This window comes from Halichoeres trimaculatus, unplaced genomic scaffold (genome assembly GCF_033239565.1).
Source record: "Halichoeres trimaculatus isolate MK-OKI-2021-1 unplaced genomic scaffold, fHalTri1.1 fHalTri1_scaffold_21, whole genome shotgun sequence".
Classification (NCBI taxonomy): Eukaryota; Metazoa; Chordata; class Actinopteri; order Labriformes; family Labridae; genus Halichoeres; species Halichoeres trimaculatus.
This window is the reverse complement of record NW_027437199.1, coordinates 10,783,230-10,809,609: the sequence shown is the minus strand read 5'-3', so window position 1 is coordinate 10,809,609 and position 26,380 is coordinate 10,783,230. Positions and strand designations below refer to the sequence as shown.

Genomic DNA, 26,380 nt, shown 5'->3' with positions numbered 1-26,380 from the left:
GGGGAACCAGAAGCTTAAAAAAAACACAATACCCTCTCTTTAATGCTAGTGTGTTAACATTCTGTTTCTATCTTTGACTTTTAGAGCCTCTGCTGGCTGATCTGTGTTAAAGGATTTGATTGATAGGCACAGGCACAGACACTAGACAGGAAGCTTTGTTAGCATTGAACGACTATCTTTTGGAACTGTTTCTTTAAGCTGCAGCTGAGCAGCTAATCGACCATCCAGCCTGTGCACCTCTTTGCACTTTCAGACACTGACTGTTGGTTTGGTTGCTGCTGAAAGCTGATGTTAAAGGATCCATGCAGGACTTGAGGTTTATGTGAGGAAACTGGTTGATTTCAAACTCTGCAGCTTGTGTGTGATGTGTATTCAGTCGGGGTGAATCACCTGGTTCTGTTTGAGTGTGGAGACCAGTTTCTGCAGGGAGATGTTCTCCTCCTCCAGCTCTGTGTAGTCCTGGAGGAGCCGGGATTCTCGGAACTTGTACTCCCTTACCTCCTCTCGCATCCGACTCCGCTGCAGCTCCAACATCTCGTTACTCTGCTGAGACACAGCAGGAAAGTAGAGCTGGAGCTTCATGCTGTTTGTAGAGCAAACGACCAAGGAGTGACTTTACATTTCCCTGTTGTTGCTAACATGTAACACTCCTGGAATGTTAGCTGAGAATATTTTTGCTGACTTACAGTCATAAAATGACACAAATTGAATTCCCTCCCTTTGTACTGTACCTCCCTGAGCTCCTGCAGCAGCCCGCTCAGGTGCTCGTTGTCCGCCTGCGAGCTGGAGGCGCTGGCTCGGCTGTGCTTCAGCTCCATCTGCAGCTCCAGCAGGCGGCTCATGTAGTACGCCTCCTTGCTGGCAGACTCCTGCAGCAGCGTCTCCTCGTTGTTCTCTCCATCCTCTGCAACCTTACGCTGGGTTGAGTAGGCCTGGCTGAATGCCTGGAGGGGACGGAAGGAAAAAATGGTCAAACAGATGGAGACATGAAAGAAGCAACTTCTCTGCACATCTAAAGTGAGCATCGAAGCTTTTCGCAAAACATGCACAGGTGTTACCCTTTAATTTAGCAGCAATATTTGATGTCACATTAATCAGCTTTATGGACAAAAACGAGTCACACTCTATCATTGGTTTCAAGGCACATTGCCTCCAGCTTAAAATCAATGACAGGACTAAAGCGAGGCTTGACTTTAGAGGAAGGCAGAGAAGCTGTGGTAAACTCTTTCTCTGCTTTAAATCGTTCTTCTTTTATGTGTTGGCTCAGAGAAAACCAAAGTCGATGTTTGATTTTTTTCTTATAGACTGCAGCAAACACTGCACACAGACAGAAGTACTCTGTGTGTTCTCCCACGGGAGTGGAGTGTAAGTACAGTTTAACACAGTCAGCTGGGACCTGAACACACACACCCCTGAGTCAGTGAAGTATCTCAGGGTGCATATGTGTAGGACTGTGTTAATGTGAGAGATTAATGAGTCTCCACTTTACACACTACAACCAACAGTGTGTGACCTCTGCAGCTACGAACAGGATGCAGTCCAAAACAAGAGGCCTGATTTCAAACCAGGAACATTTTTTCAGTCCAAGTAGTAGAAAGTATGCAATACCAGTGTTGGGAGAAAAAAAAACATGATTCAGCTCCCATCAGGGATCTTCAGTTAAATAAATGAATTGCCAACTATTTGGTATTGGCGAAGAAGATTTGGCAAGTTATTCTTGAGCATAACCCACATACTCAGCTCTGCTGCTCATCCCACAAATCCATTTGTAAAATGTAGCATCATTTAAAGTGAAAGAAAACTTACTTTCACTTGAGTAGATTTATTGCAAAGAAACATTGTTACATGAAGAACATAATCTACTAAACACAAGATGTCACATGATGTACTTTTTGAGCTATGTTAATTATTCTTCCTATGGGTGATAAAAGACTCAAAACAGTCAAAACTGAGCACATTTTGTTGACTACTTAAAACAGGATCACAGAGTTTACATTTAAACAGATTGGTTTACAGAGTGTGGCTAACATTAGCAGAGCTAACATCCCCATATGCCGGTTTGACAACACAAAGCTTCACCCAATTTTATCTTCATTTTCTGGTTAAAAACAGACAAACCATGTTGTGCTACGATATGACATCTGTCATCTGCGCTTGATTACATCCAGGTAGTAGAGCATGAATGCAGTTGCTAATAACACAATTGCTAGCTTACACTGCACTAACATATGGACTTAACTTATTTAAACAAAATGAGATTTTAAAAAAAGGTTCTTGTCAGACTGTTGTGTTTTTTGATGGAGGAAGCAGCTTGATATCCCTAAGCCTTGTTCAGGAGGGGTTGACGAACAAAGCTTGAGACTGAGACTAGCAGATCAATGCAATGATGTCACTATTGGCATCCCATAGCTGTGAGCTCACAGAATCCACTGTACTCTATTCTGTATTGAACTCACCAGGTAGGAACACAGGATTGTGATTTTGGACACAGTCAGAATGAGATCTTAGTTTTCATTTGGGATCAAAGGATGTCTGGGCTGAGCTTCAGATAAAGAGTTGTAGTTCTCCTTTGGGAGTTTTTTCCAGACACTTCCAAAAAGAAGGAGACAATGAGCTCAGAAGAGGGATTATACATACCCTCTGGTCGAGGGACTCTCAGGATCCCTCATGAGGAGCTGAGAAACACTCTTGGGAATAGGAGTGTCATTACTAAGATACTGACTGGAAGAAACTGAGGTAACAGAGTGATATCTTTGATTGAAGTGAGCCAGGATTAAACTGAGATATTCATCCTATGAGCACAAATTGTGAAGAGAACACAAGGCCAGTGTCTCACTGTCTCTTGAGTTAGTGTTTGACGATGAAAGAGGACATTGAACTCAGCACACCTGAACACAGCACGCATCAGTTGTGAACTTTACAGAAATTAAATGTCTGAATTATTTTCTCTGACTGGTAAAAAATATCCTAATTTGCAGCAAATTCAGCAACAAATAATGATTTTTTTTCTTAATGCAGAAGAAAGCAACATATATGAGACGGGACAAAGAATTTACCCATGAACCTGCTCTGAACAGCTCATAAATGATGGTGACTGTCTGCTCATGGCCACGGTCCCTCTATTAAAGCCATTTCTCTGACAAAGCACGCTCAGTGCAACAATATGAATGTGTCAACATCTAAATGACATCCATTCAATAGAACAGATCACTGTAACCTCCTGCTCCAGCTCGCCATCAGAGTGAAATATGGCTGACGCTCATGTGTAACGACAGTGACTTGATGCAGAAGAGAGGACATCACAGGAATAGATCTACAGTCCCACTGTACACAGTTTGGCTTTATGTTCTGTTAATAAACTGAAGTTATCAGACATCATTCTCCACAAACAGAAACATTTCCCCTCCTTGAGCTGAGCTGTAAGGGAAGGACGACCAGCATGGTCCCTCTTAGACCCAACATGTGACCTGAGAGGACTAGTTCAGCTATGACAAGTTCAAACATGAACGGAAAAAGAAAAGAAAAGACCAGAAAGTGAATTGGGAGATTTTTTTTTTTGCATAAATTAATCAAGTCTTTTTAATTATTAATTCATTCTTTTTTCTTTTATGTATTCATTTCTCTTTTCTTTTTAGTGCATTTATTTCTTTTTTCAATTTATGTATTTCTTTTAAATTAATACTTTTCTTTTTTAAGTTATTTATTTCTCATTATGTGCTATAATTCAATATTTGTTTCATTTCTTGTTTCATTCATTTTGTTTTTTTATTTATTAACAATTTCTCTTTTTATGTATCATTCACTTCTTTTTTCGTCATTTCATTATGCATTTCATTTATTCATAAATAAATTCACTTTTTTATTCAATCATCATTTAACTCTATTTCTTTATTCCTTTCTTTTTCATCTATTTATTTCTATTTTCATTTTTCATTGATTCTTTTTCCTTCATTTTTACTTATCTATTTCCCTTTTTTGTACATTTATTTGTTATTTTTTAGTTGTTCATTCATTCTTTTTCATTATTCATATTTTCAATTCTACTGAACTTTATTTCATTTCCATATATTCATTTCTCTTTTCATGCATTTATTAACTCATTAATGTATCCATTCACTTTTTGCCCAGTGTTTTTTTTCTTCTTTTTTCTAAATCTCATTTTTTTTACTTGCCTGCAGACTTAATGAATGACCAACTAACTTACTTACTGAATTACTTACTTGGGTTATTTTGGATTTGGAAAAGTCACCTGATTTCTTGTCTTCATGAGTGACACCTGTGGCTGTTTTGGTGAACTACATTTAACATCTTGATACTCATTGGGCACTACACAAGCAAAGAAGTTGAGTATTTTACCCTTAGGTTGACATTAAACCATGTCTACTGTGTTGGTGGAGTACAAGAAGTCTCTGTTTATATATAAATATGGCAAAGTGAAAGTGTCTTAAGCCTGCATTGTTACTGACACCAACAGGGGGTGACTGTCAGTCCATGACAGCCTGACTTACTTTATCATGCTCCCATTTAGATTCACAGGTAGAAAGAAGAGGAGAAGGAGAGGATATAGTGCTGTAATATTCACCTGTTGGTTTCTTCACAATACTGGCTAATAAATTAACTGGCTAATTATTATCTGAATACAACTGATTTCACCGTTTGCTATACTTCATATGTTGCTTCACAAAGTACCTAAATCAACCAAATCAGGGGGAAAATCCAATAAAAAATTTCATTAAATACACACAAATACATGAATATTGTTGAAAGATTTCTGTCCCTGATCAGACAGTGTGTAGAAAATCCCAGAGCTTCGACTGAAGGATCCACCTCCTCACAGATAAATAAAGGCCGCACTTTATTGCCTCGCAGTGAGTCAGCACTGTACAAAGCAGACTGATAGTCTGAGAGATTAGGACTCAGGGCTGCTCTAAACTCTGATTAACACAGCTCAGACACATTATTAGTTGAGATAAATACCAAGTAATATCAGGCACTGGCTGAACAACACAAAACTGTTCCCACTATCTCTGTAATAGCCCTGAAATACCAAACAAAACAGAATAGAGGGAGAAAATCAAAGCCCCTGAGCTCAGTGATCTTGTGATGTGCCCCTGCATGTATTTTGAATCATAAAAACTTTTTGAAATGAACAGCAGAAACTGACACACAGCTTTCATATCTGTTGTTTACTCTTGTAGTCATACTTTTGAACAAATTGTACTGTATTCACAGCTTAACTTCTACAAAAAAGATATTTTTGGAACAAAGCGGAGCTTAACTGCTACTTATTTATTTAAAACTATTATTAGGACACTGTTTCTGTTTTTATTCGGAGCCTGTCTCTTTGAGAAGCTGCAGCTTTGTCTCTTAAATTTGAGTTGAAAGGGCTTAAAGGGTTTTTGGCCAACGTCTCCCTAAAAAGTGAACTGAAATCAGGTCAAACCTTAAAAAAAGGCCATTTATCTCTGTTAATAAAAAAGTTGGAGGTGATTTTCTCGGACGTGTGAGTCTGAAAAAACATGTGAATGTGCTGTTGCTCTGAGACTGCTGTCCTACTTCCCTGACACAGTGCCTCACTGCCAACTGTGACTTCATCCTGTCTCAGACCTGACCAATCACACACAGAGACAGGATGGTGTCCCAAAATCAAACTGTGACAGGACATGCTGACGTCAGAGGACAGAAAGGAGAGACAGGAGTGATAAAAAGTTTGGTTTCATTCATTCATGGCCAAAAACAACTCATTCCCCCATTCTCTGAGCCTTTGTGACTCTCTGTTCCACCTGTGTCTTTCTGTCATTTATCTCTCCTTGGTGTCTGTCTCCTCTTTGTCTACCCTCACCACTCTGTCAGCATACTAATGAAACTGGACCGAACATTTACCCATAAAGCTGTCCCGGCTGAGTGACACTGTGGGAGGACATCACCAACGCTTTATGGAGCAGAAATTAGAGTCTGAGTTTATTCACTATGTGAGGAAAGAGATGAAATATCAGCTCCTGCAGAACTGTTCATGGCAAAAAATATGCACAAAATTTTACGGACCATATACTTATCTTTTTACGAGACATTAGAAATCCTCATTCAAGTGCTGGATAAACACTAAAACACTGTGGGGCCTTGTATGCTTGAGCTTTATTTGATCCAGTGTGACAGCAGGCAGCAGCATCCTGCAGCTCTTCAGTCTAATTGAATTTGTGTGATTGGAGTCAGCAGACACTCAGTCTGACCCAGAGTCACACAAAGGGAGCAGGGTTTGTTGATATTTGTTACTTCAGCCTCCCAATTATCTCATTCACATTATGCTCCCTCATCATTTCCTGCTGAAATGTTTTTTTCACTTTCTATCACGCAGGAATGTTATGATATCACCCTGCAGACAGACGTGACTGGCAGACAAATATAACCAAAGCTGATCACCAACAATTTTCATCCTCACTGCATAATATTTATTCAAAAAGTGAATGGAGGAAAACAAAACAAAGAGACTTTTTAGGAAAATATAATAAGCTATGGATAGTCTTCCTTGTGAAAGTGTGTTGCTATAAGGACACATTATCTTTTTCTAGATATTTTACAAACAAATATAAATTTAAAAGTTGGGTGATTGTGTATAACACAATAATCCTGCGATGAACGGCAGGTTGCTCTTTATAGCTTGTTAAGAAAATCCCATGAGAGTTCACGCGAGATTCGCTCAACTTGTGACATCATCACCAGCTGTGAAGTTTCCTCTAACTGACAAATTCATTATTTATTTCAAAAGAAAATCAACTTTTGAGCATGGCAACAGTGAAGGAGGCTACTAGAATGCTGAGTTCTGGAATGGGGGCTGGGGGGGAGTATGTTGTATTTGTGTTGGTGTACACATAAAATCAAAAGAGACAGTAGCTAAAATTGAGGGTTTTCAGAGACATCAGAGGAGTATGTTTGAGCTGTAACTCATTTAAAGCTACAACAGAGTTTTTCATGTTTTCCTCAAAACGTCAGGATATCATCCTCTTACATTTAAACCTCTCACCCTGATACTGATATTTCGTCAAATCAGAGGAGTTCAGGTGTGTTTTATCCTGCAGTCTGCTGAGTCACAAACCTCCCACTAAGACGTCTGATCAGATCAATAACCATCACATGCTGAATGTCACTGCCAAGCTGCATGTGTGTGTGTGAGTGTGTGTGTGTGTGTGTGTGTGTGTGTGTGCAGGTCCATGTGTCAGAGCCCCTGCTGTGTAAGTATGCACAGACAGGTTTGCCTGAATTGTAAATCAAGGTCAGTTCACTTCCAATTATACAGTAAAAGAAGCACCACACACACACATTATTATTTTAAAGCCTCTGTGCAGGGAGCCCAGTTCACAGAAACAGCAGGCGTTCCCTGTAGTGTCCTCTCTGTCATCTGAACACAAAACACACAACCTCTATCCTTAGCTTCAGTAGAAAACAAGGTCATACAGAGATCATATGATCTTCTTTCTTGACAAAAACACATCTACTTGGGCTCTGGGCTTTATTCACTATTAAAAATATCACCACAAATTCTCTTTTTAAACCTCTACATTCATAAAATAACAATTGTAACATACAGGATTATTCAACTTGAATTGGAAAATAAGATAAAGCTGTGATATCAGGAGAATGAAGTCGTAGATTTTTCAAGAAAAAATATCATAATTTTTGACTATGACAATGGTCCGTATTTTGTAGATACAAAAAATTATATCTTAAAGATGAATACTTTAAGCAGGTTAGTTGAAGGATGCTGAATCAATTGCATTACGAGCTGAGTCTGTTATGAATACAGTTTGTGCCAACTTCTGTAGCCACTGTTCATCCACAGCTTTTTAATTAAACTTCATGAGACGAACCATGCTTCCATGCAGAGAAGGCTGTTTGATATTTTGATATGCTCCTGTATGATATTTCAGCAGTCAGATAGATAAGCAGTAGATAAAGCACACTTCAATTATGTTATTCTCACAATATTGCAACTTTATTCTTCTAATATTACAATTTTTTCTTTAAATTATGGCTTTTTCACATAATACTATGCCATTTTCCTTCTAACATTGCAACTTTTTTCTCACAGCGTGATGACTTTATTCTTGTAGCATAACGACTTATTACCTCCACCAAGGAGGAGGTTATGTTTTTGGGAGAGTTTGTTTGTTTGTTTGTCTGTGAACAACATAACTCAAAAAGTAACAAACGGATCTGGATGAAATTTACAGGAATTGATCAAAATGAGATGAGGAACAACTGATTACATTGCGGAGGTGATCCAGATCACCATCTGGATCCAGGACCTTTTTAAAGAATTCTTCATCATTGTGAGATAGGGTAGTTTTCACCATATGTGTATATAACTCTACGATAAATGGTCGGATTGCTTTGCAAAACAATACAAGACAAGGTCACCATAATTTCTGACAGATGTAAAAGTACAATCCAGATCCTGGCTATATTCTGGATACTAAGATCCAGAATATGAAATATGTACTGTGTCATTATTATTTTCAACACTGTCAGGTAACAAATTATCATATAAACCTGCAACTAACACCAAATTGTAGCAGGCAGTCTGCTGAAAGGGAGTATAACATTGGAGTGGGACTAAAGTGTTGGTGACAATCACAATATGCTTGGAGGTCTGCGCTCTCTGAGTGCTTTTCTAGTTTCCATTTACTGTTGATCTAATCCTATGTCTTATTTTGACGACAAACCCTCACCAAACTGTCTCACAACATCAGCTACCCACAAAAGCCACCAGAGGGGGGTTATTAAAAAAAAAGACACTCCTTTCACACAACTTTTCCTTGTTTGTTTTGGGTATGTGACCTAAAAAATTCTCGAAGCTGCTGTTTTTCAGTGATTCCCACAATATTTTTAAATGGCACACTTTGTCTGACTCTCCCTCCAGCAGCGCTGAAGGAGAAACTTCAAACATGACCTTGGAAACAAAAACGTGGTGTGTCCTGGATCTAAACCAGCTACCTTGATAACACTGTAGTTTATATCTAAACTCAACCAGAAAGACTCAAGATAAAACCACGTGAGATAAAATAGTCTTGCTTTTCGTTCAGTGCATCATCTTTTTAGTCTGGAGAGGATCTTTGCTCTTAAGCCATGTACTTCTCAGTCATTAGACTGCTGATGAGCTCCTCTGCTATACATGATGCTGATCCTATTTAATACTGATGAAACTGAAGCCTGTGTAATGAGATTCCTTAGTGAGATCCTAAAGGAATAATGCCGAATTAAGGCCTTTATTTTATACGGGGGATCTTTGTCTCCTTCTCACTCCCTCTTTCTCTCCACATTAGTTTTTATCTATGCCAACAGCGCAAAGACGTATGGATCAATATAAACCCTGCAGCCGTGGGAGAAAAACGTCCTCTCTAATCCGAGTCCAAGAGAGAGAACCAGACAAAGACAGCAGCAGAGAGGAGGAGAGCCAAGGAGAGAAAGGACAAAATGTCCCACACAAACTCCTCTACTTTATTTCCTTTAAACAACGAGGAAGGAGGAAAGATCACAGGCTGGCATGAAGGACAGGAGGAAGGAGTAAAAACAATGATGGGAGGGGAGCAGGGAGTGGATGGATGACAGAGAGGAGGGATAATCACATTTGATGCTCCTTTGTATCACTCCCTGTCACAGCTCCTTTGTTTCAGAGCAATCCAATCTTTTCAGTTTAAAAAGCGATCCTCTTCCTGTGACACCACAAAAACACCATCCAGGTTGAAATGACTGAGGAAGCAACTCAATGTCACCATATTTAATCTTAGCTGTTGGAACATCTGTGTTTCTGCAGGGCAGAGATGTGGTGTCAAAAGTAAAATGTTTGGCAATATCAAAAGCAGGATTCTTTGTTAAAAAAAAAAAATCTGTTTTTTTTTTTTTCTCAAATTCAAATTCTTCATTTCAGTCGCTGTTTTTAAGCTGGATTGTAAAAAGTTACCACTTTTGTATAGCAGAGGGTGAAATGTTTCTCTCTGAGTCACGTAATGTGCATTATATGGGAAATATGGCTCCTGATATTCTGTAGACATTATCATCATAATTTAACTTTTCACATATTCTGGTGTCAAAAAAGCAAACTAAAAATCGCAAAAATCGCAAATATCAAAGAATCGCAAACTAAATTGAATCGGCACCCCAAAAATCATAATAGAATCAATCGCGACAATGACATATTGTCCCAGCCCTAGTGTTCGTACTAATGTCAGTGGAGATTTTCAGGGTTTGTGCCATCAATGTAAATTAATTTCAATAAAAACTTCATACAATTTTTTTCCTTGGAAACTTTGTTATAAAACCTTATTTGAAAAAAAAGATTGCATTAGACATGTTTGCATGCATGTCTGCTCATGACAAACCAAAATGTTTAATATGTTTACAAATGCAGGTCATATAAATTCTTGAAAATTCTCTGTAAATCCTGTTAATTTCTGAAAAATTCCTGAAATGAAACTGAAATGAAAATTGACTGATATTTCTCCAAGATCTTTGATGGAAATGGAGAAAATGTGGAATAGAGGTTGATTCAGTGTAATGCAGAAACAGTTTTGGCACTGGCTGAATGTGTGCTGGCAGAAAAGCCAAAAAGAACACGATGCAAACAGACATTTAGCAAAGAACAACTGCAATGTACAGTTTAAAAAACTGTGTAGATTTGATGTTGATCAAGAGAGAAGAAGTAGTATTTTTTGAAGGAGTGTCCATATTAAAATGTTTATTGTTGTATTAAATTCAACCTGATCCAAAACATGTTTTTGGCTACTTTGTGTATTTTTAATATTTGTATACATAGTATGTAGGTCACAGTGTATGAAGTAAAACGGTTAAATGCTAAATTGCTAATGCTAACTTTTTCAGCTGTAAAAGATTCTGGTGGGCTTAGTTTTGATACTGATGGTACCTTATTTAATAACATGTTAGTAGTATCAATACTCTTATATTCTTGGTAGCAATTTGTTTAAGCCAAGCGGCAACCTGCGGCCTATGGATATGAGAAAATGCGGAAGTGCTAAAATCTGCTTTTTCTCGAGTGTCCACTTGAGGCTGGCTCCAGAAGTACCGGAAGTGTCATACACACCAAACCAATGTGACCAACAGGCGCCCTATAGCTGTACGCAAAGCCCCTGCCACTACCAATATGGCTGCCATAGGCAATGTGCTTCATTTTCCCTTTTAGAAACAGACGGTTGATGGTGGGGAGACTACGTCCATGTTTTATACAGTCTATGGTTTAAGCATATGTTTCCCAATGCTTTTGATACAATATTTTTAACAACCAAAAAGTGGACTATATACTGTGCATGCTAGCTTAATAAATGAGATCAATTACATTTCAATAAAAAATGTGATTCCTTAATGATACTGCCGCCACTACTAAGCATAAACTGTAAAAAATTGACAGCAAGTCAAATGCTTAAAAATGGAGCTTTGAAAATTCCCAGAATTTTTCAACCCTACTCCCACAGCAAGGGGTTTTGGGTCTCCAGCACTGCGATGTTGACGGTCGCAGACTGAAAAGTTTGGGGAACCCCCAGCTTTAGTCAACTTAACACATTGGACCAGACAGAGAGTCCACCACTTGAAAGACAGAGTGAAATGTCAGAGGCTCCTAAGATGAGACAACGCCTGAAAGTTTCACATGACTCCACTCTTACTTTTACACATTGGAATTCGCATTGGAAGCGCAAAAAATGCTAGCATCATTTTCAAATTAAACAGAATGATAATGGTTAGTGTCTTCAAGAACAACAACTGTTTGCCAATGAGACAGTTTGGTTGGGTCCAGGCAAGAAAGTCCCCACACCGTAATATTCAAAAAAGTAGGTCTGTGTTTGGGAATCATCATGAATTCATCATGACCTCATAGTTTATGAATAATTCAGCCCACCCTCCTTGCTCTGAGGGTGTGTGTGTGTGTTTGTGCAGACATGCTTCTTTCAGACACCCAGTCTGCTCTTAAGTGCCTCTGAGTGTAAGTGTCACATTCAGAGTTGTCAGAGAGTTGAGGAGAGCGCAGAGAACCAGAGTCTGCAGGAGGAGGACTGAATACAACACAATCACACAACCACAATCTGCAGCATCAACAATCACCTGAAGTTCAGTATCAAATGATGGAGCTGGATGCAGGGAGCAGATGGGAGTCAGTGTCCAGTGACAACAGCAGGAGAAAAGAGGCGTCTGATTGGCTGAGTGACGTCACAGAGGAGTAACAGAGAGTCCCGAGGGGGGGTCTCTCCCGGTCCTGTTCTGTTTTTAGCCTCTATGGATGCTGTGATGCATTTTTCATCTCATCCCTCTGCAGATACACAGCCTGTCTGAAAACCTGATCACTGATCGGCTCGAAAAGAAAAGGAGCTAATACACGAGATGGGATGTAGTTTGATGATGTGAAATGGTTCATTGATAAAGTATTTAAGTATTTTAAGAGTTTTTATTTGACAAACTTCCTGTTTTGAACTTAAATGTAGTGTTGACTTCAGATAAAATGTCAAATTTTGTGTATTATTTACTCTCTATTATTATCTCTGCAGCACTTGTTTTTACTACATTTATAACAGAGAGACAGTTTTCATAACACCAACACACCTTTTCTTTTATTAATTATAGTTATTCATTATTTAAGTATTGAAATATACAAAAGTCTGGTTCCTGCTCTCACATCACATAACCTACATAACACATCTAACAAAAGCTGAATGAGGAAAGAAAAAAGGGATAACATCTCTTTGGAGTGTCCGACAAAGTGTGGTTTTATCACAACAACAGAAAAACAGCTTAAAAATGTGAATCTTCTCTGTGTTTATCACCTGCTGCTCTGAGCCTAGTGTGAGAGGAGAGCCGAGGCTCTCTGTACAGATCGATATGATGGAGTCCTGTTGGGCTAATTAGCAGTTAGCTGTGTTAGCACTTTACATCCCACTGATGAAGCCCACAGAGTCTTCCTCCTCCTGCTGGGGAGCTCTTGATTATTTCATTAAACCACACACTTCCTGTCACCCCATTAGCTAATGCACATGACAACGACTAAATGACACAAAGGTTAAGACTGATGACCTCATTCGCTGCTCTGCACAGAAATGCTTTTTCAAGGTCTTATGACAGCTTTTAAAGCTCACACACCTGCCTGTTTGTCCACAGTTTGACATTTTCAGGGATAATTCTTCAAAGATAATCAACACGTATCTCTTGATTACGGTGACAGTGTTGGATGTCGGTGATGTCAGTGCCCAAACTTTCATTTCTATGGACCTAAATGCATCGCTTTCTATTGTGCTGTCTCTGTTTGATTCAGGAGACAAGTAATACAAAAGATGACCAGGCTTTTTTAATCTGAACCAAGGATGGAGCCAGGATTTCAGCTTTGGGTGAGCCAAACAAATTCTGGCAGGGCCTCAAATTACAAAAGTTAGTGGATCACCATTTAAATTGATAAAAATTACAAATATCTTACTGCTGTGACTATGTTTGATTTCAAATTGGATTTGGTTGCCTTTTGCTGCTTTCACATTTCATTGCATTTTGATAACATTCTTGTGCATCAGACAGCTCAACTTGTGGTCACTCTGCATGGTACTGACCAAAGAGTGGAACTCTAAGGAACCAGCAGTCCGTACGGCTATGGTTTCCATTTATTACAGGCTATAAGAGCATTCGCCACCAAAACAAAAACATTTACAGTCTGTCCCCTAAATCATTTCCAAGTCTCGCCCATATAACATGAGGCTGAAGGTTTCAAACTGGACATGTACCAATCAATCTGTGCCGATTTCCTTGATTTTGGGTGATCGGTGATCGGTGATCGGTGATCGGCCCATCCTTACATATGAAACTGATTTCATATACAAGGTCTGACAGCCAGCCATTGTTGCTTTTTGCTCTGAGACCTAAAACTCAGGACATTTTATTGGTTGTTTAAGTTAAAACATAAAGATTTAATTATTTCACAGGTATTGTTGAATGATTTTTTAATAAAATAAGATTGGAACATTGAAGGTATATGTTGTCAGTTATAAAAAATAAAAATTGGTATCTGCCCAAATCAGAATCGGCAGGTTGGCTTTTTAAAGATTGGTGATCGGCCAGAAAATTGAATTAAATTATCTTTTTTTCCAACAGGCTGAAGAGACTGCCTAAGTCTGCTCATTTCATAATGACAGTGCATCTAACAACAACAAAATAAACTTGTAGTGACAAATTGTCAAAATATTGGTTAATTGGTTTGGGTCTCATCGATTGGGTTGGGTCTGTTGAAAGTGGGTTAGCCTGGGACCATTGGACCCACCCATAGCATCGCCCCTGGTTTGAAAATTAACCTCTGCTTCCGTTTCCATTAGCAGTTGTTTTATAGTCTAAGTATTGACCAGTCAGGTATAAGCAAACTTTGTCAGTTGCATAGTGCTACAGCTGCTTTGCCTCCATGAGAAAATAATGTTTCAGACCACCGGGCACTCCAGTGTTGAAAGTATGCTACAGTGAATCATTTATAGAAGAAACTATTTATGTAACTCCAGATTTGAACTCTGTGAACCCGCATTCTCCTGGAATCAGAGTCAGAAAAAATTGAAGAGTTATTTCTGTTTCTGTTCCTGTTCATCAAGATTTTCTTTATGAGTTACACAACTTTTGCTTCATTATTCCTTATTGTGAATGCATATTTAAGATGGAAAACCTGCTTCCAACCCTTTGGTTAGCATGCTGTGTCCCTCAGTCCAGATTTCAAAGAAAATGGAGTCTCAGTTCGATTTATCTTATTGAGAAACCAATAATAATTTAAGTATTAGCCCCCTAGTGTCATCCAAACTATTCTCCTATAGCAGTACGCCCTGTGGCAGAAAGGATCGATGGCAGGCCAATGAGCTGGAATGAGATGAAATGAGAGATATTGAGTTATCGGGGTTGGGATGGAGACTAGATGAGGGAGATGTGTGAACAGATAGATGCAGCCTGTAGGAGAAGAGGATTATAGGGAGTGGAATGGTCAAGGACAGAGAGAGTGTGTTAAAAATGAGATTTCTGCTGTTTGCTCAGATTAAAAGAAGGAAGTTTAATCTTTTGCAAAATGGAGTGAGAATTTGGCACATTTTGAAAGATGCTTCATCAATGCATCTATCTAAAACAGCCATAAACAAACTCATTAATACATTGCATACGAGCTTTAGCCTTAAGGAACCAACAGTTTTTCTCAGACCTTTTGACCCTCCACCTGTTTGTCAACCCTAGTTGTTTCCAGGGTGCTTAAGTGCTTCATGATGGTAGTTACCAGAAACTCAAAACAAGAGTCAATAACAACAGCAAAATAAGCTGTTAAGCATTGCTTACATACTCAAACCTGCGGTTCATCCCACAAATTTATGTTCCTTACAAATGTGATACTATTCAAAACATAAACTAGAAAAGCACACAGAGAGTGCAGACCTTCGACAAGCATATTGTGATGGCCACGCAACACTTTAGTCCTACTTTTATGTTATACTTCCTTTCAGCAGACTGTCTGCTACAATTTGGTGTTAGTTGCAGGTTTTTAAAATAATTTGTTACCTGACAGTGTTGAAAATTATGATGACCCCGTACATATTTCATATTCAGGATCTTAGTATCCAGAATATTGCCAGGATCTGGATCACACTTTTACATCTGTCAGGAATTATGGTGACATTGTCTTCTATTGCTTTGCAAAGCACTCCGACCATTTATCGTGGAGTTATATACACATATGGTGAAAACGTCCCTATCTCACAATGATAAAGAATCCTTTGAAAAAATCCTGGATCCAGATGATGATCCAGATCACCTCTGAAATCTAATCAATTGTTCCTTATCTCATTTTGAACATTTCCTGAAAATTTAATCAAGTTCTGTTCTTTAGTTTTTGAGTTACACTGTTCACAGATAGACAGACAAACTCTCCCAAAAACATAACCTACTTTGCGGAAGTAATAAGCTGGCTTTCCATTTGTATAAGATTTATTGCCAATAAACATACTTCTAATAAAGAAATGATCTCACAACCTTTAAACTAACATTACCTGTGATGTGATGTGCTAACTCAATGACATAGCTTCCAGAAGCAACATGACTTTCTTTCATGGTTTCTCTTGTAGTCAGACGTCATTGCCCAGAGTCAAGAAACTTTGAAAGTACTCTGGTTATTGTTTACAATGTCAGTGGAAATCTGATTGGATATTAATGTTATATAATCCAATAAGAGAAAGTGCTTCCAGGATTGCGTCAGAGCCCACAGAATCAGCAAGTTTTCTCTCACATGAACCGTTTTATTGTCTGAAGCCAATTCAAAGGCTATAAAACACTATCAAACAACACAAGAAACATTAAACAGACCATTCCAAACTTTATTTTTTCTGCTGGTTTATTTCTCAGGAGAGCCTTGTCCTCTCAACAAGGTGCTTTTGTTTGAACCGCAGACACCGTGTATATACAGCCTGTGTGAGTGTATTTCAGGTAGAAATGAAACTTGCCACTATAGAGAATCTTTTTAGATAGTAATCAATAAGAAAAGGGTGAAATGATTGTTTTTCAAGATTACTCATAAGACACAGCAACTCTTCATTGAAGATAATACAGCAGCTTGTCAACCCCTGAACCCTCGGACCTCACTATCTAAGCTCATTGACCAACAGTTTGGTTTCATCGAGACACCAAGCTTCACTTCTGTTTACTCCAACAGAACGCTGCTGCCAATAACAGAGTGTGTGATGTTTTCCATTCAAGCAGCACTCAGAAATTACTATGATCCGTTTAAACTGCATCCTGCTAGCCACACACACACAAACTCACACGCCAACACTAAAACACACACTGACCTTCAGGATGTAGCTGCACAGTCAGCTTCAAACCCTGATTCATCTCTTTAAAATCTGATTAACCAGGATTACTGTAACTGTACATTAGCCGACATGCTGTAAAATGCTGCTCTGTGATGCAGTCATCGATCAAAAATATGATTTAAAGACCTCAGGCAGGGTCGGGTCATTATTGATCATCAGAGTGAAAATAAATCACATGAGAGGCCAGAAGAGGAAGGAACACTGATCTGAGTTACATCGACGTCATTAAGACTTGTGCGATGTTTAGTCACATTTTTAACAGCACATTTTTAACAGGATCAGGAGTTACCTGTAACAAAAGTTCTCTTTCAGAAACTGTTTCATGTCATCAGCAAACTTGCATTTGCAACAGAAGGTTGGCTAAAACACCAAAGAGCTAGCAGCAAAATGATCCTGGGCTCTGTCAGTCTTCTAACACATAAAAGAAGTGTTCTCAGTCAGTCTGTCACTGCTGTTTTCTTATACAGGGAGTTTAATTAGGAATGTAAATATAAAGAGAAAAGAACTCCTATACTCAGGACGTTTTCTTTGCACTGTTTTTAGCACCAGCAGCTCTCTTTCAGCATTATCTATGGTGGTGTATTTTTCTAGTTAGGTGACTCTGAGTTGTTTAACGTTTTGGGATACTGCAGTTGGGTTTTATATTTTTCACAAAACTTAAAGTCAGCAACACAACATAAAAACAGGCTGCGAAGTGGACCAACAAAGTCTAAAAGTCTGTGTTGCAATGTCATGCCTCAGCAAAGAGGGTCAGCACTGAAAGAAGGGGTATTGTGCTTTTTTTCAGGTTCTATGCTTCCCCTTTGGTATCCCTGTAGTAGCTTTACATGATTTACAGTAAAATCTGCAGTTCAATAACTTTTTACACCTTTGAGCTCAATATTTCAGTTTTCCTGAACAGAGGCTTGATTCTAATCAATCCTGTGTCCTTCAACACTGAGCTGTTTTCTGCTAAACGACTGACAGAAAATGGCTGAATGCTGAATGATAGTGTCAAGAGCATGTGATAAAGTGTTGGTACAGTAGTTCAACTACAGCCGTATTCAAACTGCAAAGCAAGTAGTCAGATCACTTTTTGCATAGTTTTGGTGTACTTAACATCATGAAAAAAAATGTTTCTTCCATAAAGATTATTTGTTCACTCGTCACCACTGAGGCAGAGAAAAGTGGTGCATGCTAGATGCTCAGATGACTAAAAGACAGGCAACATTTTAATGAAATTCACTGTGATTATGGGGTGCTGATGAGGTGTTTTTAGCCTATGAACAAGTGTTTACAGTTGTATTGCATGTTTGATGGTTTGCAGGTTTTTGGTATTTTGAGTCAAGGAGCTGCTATGATCATTTGGAGCTAACTTTTTCGAGGAGCATCAATTTACAAAATAAGTATCCTCCTTTTAAAGCTTTGTGGTGGATAATCATCCCTGCGTGTGAAGATGCTTCCAAATCTGTATGCATTCAAAGTCTAAACCCAGTCTATTCCACGCCCCTAATTTGACTCATTGAACTGTATTTTGGCAGACTATGTCAGCAAATAATCAACAAGACATAGCATCTTGTACAACTTGTGACTTATTCTCACAGGTTCAGTGCATGTGGAGTAGTCATTGTAAAGAATACTGGCTGTCTTGGTCAGATAATGAGCTGGGCCTGTCTATTGTTGTGTGTCCAGCAGGTGAACAAGCTGCCCACACAGGAGAACAACCTAGTGGATTTGTAAACAATAAGAAGTTATGTCATTGTTTTCTCACTGAGTTGCTTATTCCATGCTATGGGAATGTAGCAGCAGACTATAGTAGAACTACAAGCTGCAAGCTTTATCATGACATAATTTCTATTATCTACTTTCCGGAGTCGGTGTCATACCCCTGCTGAGCCCACCTCCTGTAGCTGCTCCAGTTCCAGCCTCAGCGCCTCCTGCTCGGCTTCCAGGTCCGCGTACTGCTGCTTCAGGCTCTGGTTCTCCTCCAGGACCACTAGTCCGCACTCCGCCGCTCGGACCTTCTCCCGGTTGGCCTCCGCCAGCTCGCGGGTCAGGCGCTCCACCTCGGCCCGGCATTGCTCCACCGTTTCCCCGCATCCTGCTCCTCCGGCGGCCATCGCCCCTCTCTCCCCTTCTCCCTCCCTCCCCACCTGCCTCCCCCTGCCCTTTCCTCCCTGCGTCGGATGAGCAGAGAGCCCCGCCGGAGGGAGAAACAGCTGAGGTAGACAACAAACCCCCACCGCCCCCCTCCGAGGAGTCACACCTCTGCTTCAAATCTCATGAAAAAAGAACAAAAAAAAACATCCGTGAAAATCCTCACAGCGCTCTCGTCTTCATATAAAGTCTTCCTCAGCCATATGATGCTCTGAATCATGCAGCTCATCATCCTCTTCTTCCCGCATCCTCTTCCCCTCCCTCTGCTCGGTTTTTCTGCTTATTCACCGGCACCAGGACGCCATCTCTGCCCGCAGCCGTAAAGCAAGGCACACTCCCCGCTGCCCGTCATCCTCCTGCTGCAGACTCACGGTGTGGAGCCTGTGCTGCTCTGCTAGCATCATCACACACAGGATGGAGGAGGAGGATGCGCCCTCTGGAGATCACATCGAACATAATTCAACTTCCACTTTTTTTTTTAATACCATCAAAATTGTGGACACTAGACTAATAAAAGCCCACATTTCTGACATTACCACTGAACGACAGTCTGATGTTTCACACAGAGGACCTAGCCCAATAAAAGAGAAAAAAATTACAAGTCTGTAGGCCTACTATATCAGAGTCTTCTTTGTGCGTTTAAAAAACGTTTGTTTCTAAAGATCATATACATATTCCACACTATTAAGCCAATGTTAATTTTGTGTTGTTTCTGTGGAAAGAGATCATCACAGAAAACATAGGAACATTATTCAATGTCCAAATTCTTAAGTCGGCAGCTCTAAACAGTGAAAAAAAAGTATCTTATGTATACGCAAAAAAATTAGCAAATTAATTTAAATACATGGGCAAAAGTCACATTAAGCTTAGATTTCATTTTATGACTAAAGAGCAGGTGCACCTGCAGAGGGCAGTAATACACCTTGGCTATTATTATTCTTCAAAATTTGAGTGAGAAGCAAGAAGAAACATTTTAAATTTGTTAATTTATGTTTGGATTAACAGTAGCCTAAAATATGCCATTAGATGGGGGCAACTGTCTATGTACAAGGTGATGATCTTTTTATATTTTGGTTTTTCATCTTTTTTTTTTCTTTGTTTTGTCTTAATAACATCAATTATTGTTAGTGACCCAAGTTATTGAATGTAAAAATGGAGAGTGAATTCAGGTACACTGGGACATTAGGTAAACTGGGAGAGCTTGAGGAAACAGACTAGTGTTTGGACTTTTAAAGGCAAAATCAAAAGCAGTTAAAACAGAAAACTTGCTTTAGGAAGAAGGTGACCAAGTTAAAAAACAACTATGACATAACGTAGGAGGGTGGCCAGCATTACCAATTTGGGATACTATTTACATGCTAATAAATGTATACACTAGTGTACATAGCCTTTTATCAAAGTAACTTGACATCCTTATCCCTATATCCTAATCCCTATACTTGAATTTCCAATAAAGTACCATTTTATCTCGGTGCAGAAAGTATTAACTTCAAAGTACATTGTGAAGATTCATTTTTAAGTGAGCGAGTGGCTGCAAAAGTGACAGCAATAACTAAATGTTGGAGCCAGTGCAAGTTTTGCCTGTATCCCTCTTGATCCCTTTGTCTAATCTGTGGTAAATCGTTTATTCCTATTTGATTTAATACCACTGGTAGTGAAAATGGGGGTAAAATAAAGAAAACCTTTAACAAGTGAAATGCAAGAAAAGATTGAAAGGAGCCAGTCCAAAAAAGTGGTGAAGGCAGGGCTAGCAACAATCAGTCCCACATACTATTTCATGCAAAGGTTTAAATGTTGTGACATGTGTCCCAATATTACCCAATATTACCTAATGAACAAACACATCATGAAAAAAAATATTTTGCATAAGGTTAATATTTTTTTTAATTCTACATACAAACAAAGTAGGCCCCTTGATAAATTCAGAAATGATACACTGGTTTATGCTTTCTAGCTCATGCCAAGAATATGTCCACAAGGTGAAATCACAAAAACTGTCCCAATACACCTGAGTCCAACCCATCTTGCATCGTTAAAATGGAAAAAAAATGTGTGGGGGTGACCAAATTAGACATGATAACAATTTCAACATATAATACAATACTGTAGATTAATGAGTAGTGTAAATATGAACTTAAAAGTGAAATAGAGCAGGATAATACCACGGGAGCTCCGAATCTTCAGTGTTGAAATGCTTTCTTCAGACGTGGCGTTTTATTTTGTAAAATGTTACCCGGATGTGTTAGCTTTGTTGTGGCTATATGATCTAGGCGCTGCTCTGCCGCAGTGCACGCGGCTAGTTAGTTGCAATGTTGTAGCTATTAGCACGCGAGCCATTCCTTCGCTGGGGGGGAGACCCACCGTTAAGATTACAAATCTAAGCAGTTATTAATTCATAATTTCATAGACCAACCAGCGGTTTATCGGAGATCGTTAACGTCGAAGCCGGCTAGCTCGCTGTATTTAATTTTTTAGCCTGCTAGCTTGCCAAGCTGGTTAGCTAACCGTTAGCCTTCCCTTCACAGTTTCCTCCCTCAGTTAGAACCTTCTCGTGCCCAGCTGGAGGACCATGGCGATGAGACAGACTCCGCTCACCTGCTCTGGTCACACCCGACCCGTTGTGGACCTGGCATTCAGTGGTATCACTCCCCACGGATACTTCCTCATTAGCGCCTGCAAAGGTAAACCACGGGATCGTTATAAGCTGTACAGCTTTTAAATTATTGGAAGAAGACGTTACGGTTGAAGCTCAGAGATGAAGTCTCGGCTGAAAACTGAATAAATCACCCCACCCCCTGTTTTCACTCGGTTTTATAAAAATTTTACGCTGCCACAGGCTGCAGATGTGTATGAATGTAATTCTTAAAAATCTCGCCTTCAGGGCAAATCAGATATGAGCAAACGGAGACAGACTGTGAGACACCTGTTGACTGCAGCACCCTCAGACTCACACATCATTATCATTTGACCATCTTCTGACACTTTCTCTTTCTCCATGATGTAATCTCTGGTTCCTCTTTGTTTGCCTTGTCTTCAGATGGCAAGCCCATGTTGCGCCAGGGAGACACAGGGGACTGGATAGGAACGTTTCTGGGTCACAAAGGTGCTGTCTGGGGAGCCACTCTGAACACAGACGCCACCAAAGCAGCCACAGCAGCAGCTGACTTCACAGCGTGAGTCCTTTAGCACAACTTCAGGGGCCGTGTGCGAAATAATCCAGCCATCCTGACGATGACTCTCTCCACTCTCTCTGGAACACAACACAGGAGCTGGTGTCTTTCTTGCAGCATTCAAACTGGCTGATACCGGATGGTTAGAGGAAAAAGGATCCTAACAGAACACCCTAAGACCTTTCAGATCTAGACTAAATTAAACTACAGAGAATACAAAAACCATGCCATTAAAATGTACTTGCACAAGATGCTATTACTGTTACAGGGAATGCGAGCATGCTAGTTGAGACAGAGGCTCACATGAGACAGCTTTTTCTGGATGTGTCCCTGTTATTTAGCAGCACTTGTGCTGGTTGAGTTCAGGTGGACAATAGGTTGGGCAATGTGTTCTGAATGTTTATCACAGTCCCCCTGACCATTCTTTTTTTCTTGTGCTGTTGCCATTATTTGGGAACATATCCATGTCATAGCAGACCCGTAATAAGCTGTTAGCTAGGCGGATATGCCACGCACAGCTTACTTTAAGTGTTAACACTTGGAGCATACACAGTGGAGTGTTGTGAGAGTGATGCACAAAAGGTGGGTGTCTGTCCCTGAAATCAGAATCATGGGGCTTATCATGCAGATTTGACACATTTTAGAGCTATTGTATGGCAACCTAAACAAGATAACATGCATGAAAACATGAAACCTTTTACATCTCCCCTCTAATGCTACAACTCACTGAAGAAGACCTTTTTGTTTTTTTGCTTTTCAGAAAGGTGTGGGATGCAGTGAGCGGAGATGAGGTCCTCACACTGGCACACAAACACATCGTCAAGACTGTCACCTTTACTCAGGTCAGTCCAGAGTCAAACAACAGATCCATACCTATTTTTCATACAAATCAGTTATGTATGTTTGATACTTAAAGTTACATTTTAACATCCTTTTCTCCCTTAAAGGACAGTAACTGTCTGCTCACAGGGGGAAACGACAAGCTGCTGCGTATCTACGATCTCAGTAACCCCGAAGCAGGTAAGTGAGGGATTAAGGGATGAGAGAGGTTCATGTAAAGAAAAATGAGAATTTATTTACCTTAAAGTAGCCCACACCTCATGGTCCCAGTTCAGGAAAAAAGTCTTCATCTTAAGTGTTTTCTTGAGGTTACAGTTTTTACAACATGGGTGCTGAGGATAGAGGATCTTTGTTTCAATGCCTGAGCACTTAACTTGGTCCCTTCATGGACACCATCTACTGATTGTTGCCTAATGCTATAGTAAAAATCACCAATATGTCCCAGTCAATCAGTCGCATTTGTGTTTTTTAATGTTTGACTGTCCATATAATCAGCTGTTGTGTCTGTGTCTCATGTAGCCCCTCAGGAGATAGCCGGTCACACCTCAGCCATTAAAAAAGCTCTATGGTGCAATAATGACAAGCAGATCCTCTCTGCAGCTGAGGACAAAACCATACGGTGAGGGAATTTGTCAAAAAAAAAAAGAAAGTCAAACATTAATCCCCTTGATTGAGACTGAGACTTTGGATGTGTGTTTGTGTAGGCTGTGGGACAGAAGCTCTATGGAAGAGGTCAAAACACTAACATTCGACACATCTGTGAGCAGCATGGAGTACGTGGCTGATGGAGAGATACTCGTTATCACTTACGGAAAAACCATTGCTTTCTACAACGCTCTGAGGTACACTGCACATCCAGGAAACTAACACACCCTCTGAATAAATCACATACATTTTTTTTTGCTGTTGCTTCTAACTCCTTTTTCACGACTGATCAGTTCTGAAAAGCTTTTCTTTACATTTTTCACATTAACCATAAAATATGTCATTACAATTTTTGTTTGTTTTGGTTAATTTCAGCTTGGACCTGATCAAAACAGTGGAGGCTCCAGCTCCCATCAACTCTGCCTCGCTCCACCCAGAGAAGGATTACTTTGTTGCCGGTGGCGAAGACTTCAAGCTCTACAAATTTGACTACAGCACTAAGGAAGAGCTGGGTGAGCTGCTTTTTCTTTAGAGTGTGATCTCATAAGATAATGGTCTCGCCTCAGGAAGTTGATCTGCATTTCCAGGAGGCAGTTCAGTTCTAATGCAACTTTAATATTTTGGTTTCCCACATACATGAGAGATCCTTTGAGTTTTGATCTTTAGTTTTGTTTGTTTGTTTTTTTCTGTTTTTTCTTTGCTACCTCTTTATCACTTGACAAAGCACCTTAACTCAGGACTCAAGGCGGTTATAAACTCTGCAGTCCGTTGATAAATACACATTCTGCGTTTCTTACTTCTCAGGACTTTTTGCACATGTTGCTAAATTTATTGTCACGAAAGACTTTATGGAAGTGCGTTTTTTTAATCCTGAAAGCATTTACACGAAACTCAATGTCTGAAGCAATCAGTAGGTTGCAGTTCTGCATTTAAAAAAAGCGATTTTAGTCTCTTTAGAGAAGTCATGCTTTCCATGTTATCTGCACGATTATTACTGCATATTAACAAACCCTCGTACGTCTAAGTGGAAAAAAAGAGAACTGCATTTTGGTTCAGGTTGGGAGGGTACTGTACCAAATGTTTGCAAATAAGGCCCTGCTAATGATGTGCGAGGTTAGAAGTAGCTTTTATAGAATTTTTTTGTCATTGTACCAGGTCAGAGAAATTTTGTGGTAGTGGTACAGAGTAGAAAACCCCAAGCTGCATTGATCCAAAAACTCTTTTAAGCCTCTGGGTTTAAATACTCTGCCTTCTTGATATCCCTTTGTATTACTTGAAATCTATTTTCTACAAATGTATTCCCTTTATCCCATATCTATCTCTCTATCTGCAGAGTCGTATAAAGGTCACTTTGGTCCAGTTCACTGTGTGCGCTTTAGTCCGGATGGAGAGCTGTACGCCAGTGGCTCTGAGGACGGCACGCTGCGACTGTGGCAGACAGCTGTAGGGAAAACATACGGCCTGTGGAAGTGTGTCCTCCCTGGTAACACTCTTTAAGCACTTATCTATGTAAAGCTAAGACACATTTAAAGATATTGAAGTGAATCAAAGTGTCAGCTGCTTCGCTCCCATCTCATTTGCGTGAATGCATGATTTTTCTAATTCCTCCTCTTGTTTCTCCCCAGAGGACCTGGCAGCAGAGAACTCTGAACAGCTGTATACAACATCCCCTGAGATTAAAGCCTGAGGAGAAAGCAGTACTGTTAGAAAAGCAAAGAATGAGCGGAGGGGTGTTCCAGCGTTCCATCAGGCCCCAGCAAGGAGCAGAGTCCTGATCCATCCATCCATCAGGTCCTGATGTGGAGTTTATGACTGCCTTGTCTGTCATAGACCAATAAACATGCTAACACACGCTCAACCACATACACATACACATACACACAAACACATATTTTTACTGCAGGCGTGTGCACAGTATGGGCTGCTGAGTGAAGCAGTAGAGCTGTGAGCATCTCCTCATTGCTGCCTGCTTTCTCTCTAATCAGTCCAGTTCTGTCTGTCTGCCTGAACTGATTCTAAACTTCCCATGAAGCCCCCAGCTACTCGTCACATACACACACAGACACATACATGCGTACATACACAACCCATATGATGCTAAAAAAAGGTTTTGGTTTAAAAGTTAATGTATTGAGTGAGCTGGACCAACGATTGTGTTTTCAGTTCATAGAATACCAGCGGTTGTTGCACAGTTTGTGCAGGAGTTAAAGCGCTTTTATTTGTTCAGAAACATTGCTTTGAGTATTTGCTGCTGTTGCTCTGGTTCAGTATAAAAAGTTAAGTGTCCAAATAAAAATACATATGTTTGTGACAAAGGTAAAAAGGATGAAATGTCTTCTTATTTTTTCATTTGGGTTATGTCTCCATTTTTGTCCTGTCCAGTGATGAAATAAAGGCATTACTGTCTCATTTTAGGTAATGCACAAGGCGCAAACTGGTGTTTCTTTTATGACGTTTTACACCTGTGGGATCATGGAGGCTTTTTATGCTCAAATGGTTTCAGGCTGTTCACACTTAATACAAAGCAAAACAAAGCAAATAACAGCTTATCATGAGGATGAGATGATCATAAACACACCATTTTTGGTAGTTTTTGTTTGTTTTTTTTTTAATCAAAATTCCAGCATTTTATTATAATCACAGATGTAACATGTTTCTGGAATACAGAACCAAAAAATTCAATTATTTTTAAGTTTCTTACTAGTATAAGGAAAACATGGGACAGCT

General features: G+C 39.7%; 2 protein-coding genes across 6 annotated transcripts in view; one reads left to right on the top strand and one right to left on the bottom strand.

Moving 5' to 3' along the window:
- LOC141810333 (protein bicaudal D homolog 1-like) overlaps nucleotides 1–19,063 on the bottom strand; it is a 37,333-nt gene extending 18,270 nt beyond the window's left edge. Inside the window, exons 1-3 of one of the 5 annotated variants that reach the window (XM_074697755.1) lie at nucleotides 18,728–19,063; nucleotides 732–944; nucleotides 391–546 (exon numbers count right to left, since the gene is read on the bottom strand). In XM_074697755.1, coding sequence (XP_074553856.1) covers nucleotides 391–546; nucleotides 732–944; nucleotides 18,728–18,961 — 603 coding nt within the window. In that variant the 5' untranslated portion in view covers nucleotides 18,962–19,063. The remainder of the gene's footprint in view (nucleotides 1–390; nucleotides 547–731; nucleotides 945–18,727) is intronic. The other 4 variants (XM_074697754.1, XM_074697757.1, XM_074697756.1 and 1 more) reach the window with 4 other exon arrangements.
- Nucleotides 19,064–21,242: 2,179 nt separating this feature from the next.
- Nucleotides 21,243–26,104, top strand: strap (serine/threonine kinase receptor associated protein). Its single transcript, XM_074697759.1, has 9 exons — nucleotides 21,243–21,679; nucleotides 22,036–22,171; nucleotides 22,929–23,010; nucleotides 23,116–23,188; nucleotides 23,528–23,627; nucleotides 23,713–23,850; nucleotides 24,029–24,165; nucleotides 24,987–25,136; nucleotides 25,279–26,104. The coding sequence occupies exons 1-9, from the start codon at nucleotides 21,568–21,570 to the stop codon at nucleotides 25,338–25,340; spliced, it is 990 nt and encodes a 329-aa protein (XP_074553860.1). The 5' UTR covers nucleotides 21,243–21,567; the 3' UTR covers nucleotides 25,341–26,104.
- Nucleotides 26,105–26,380: the final 276 nt, after the last annotated feature.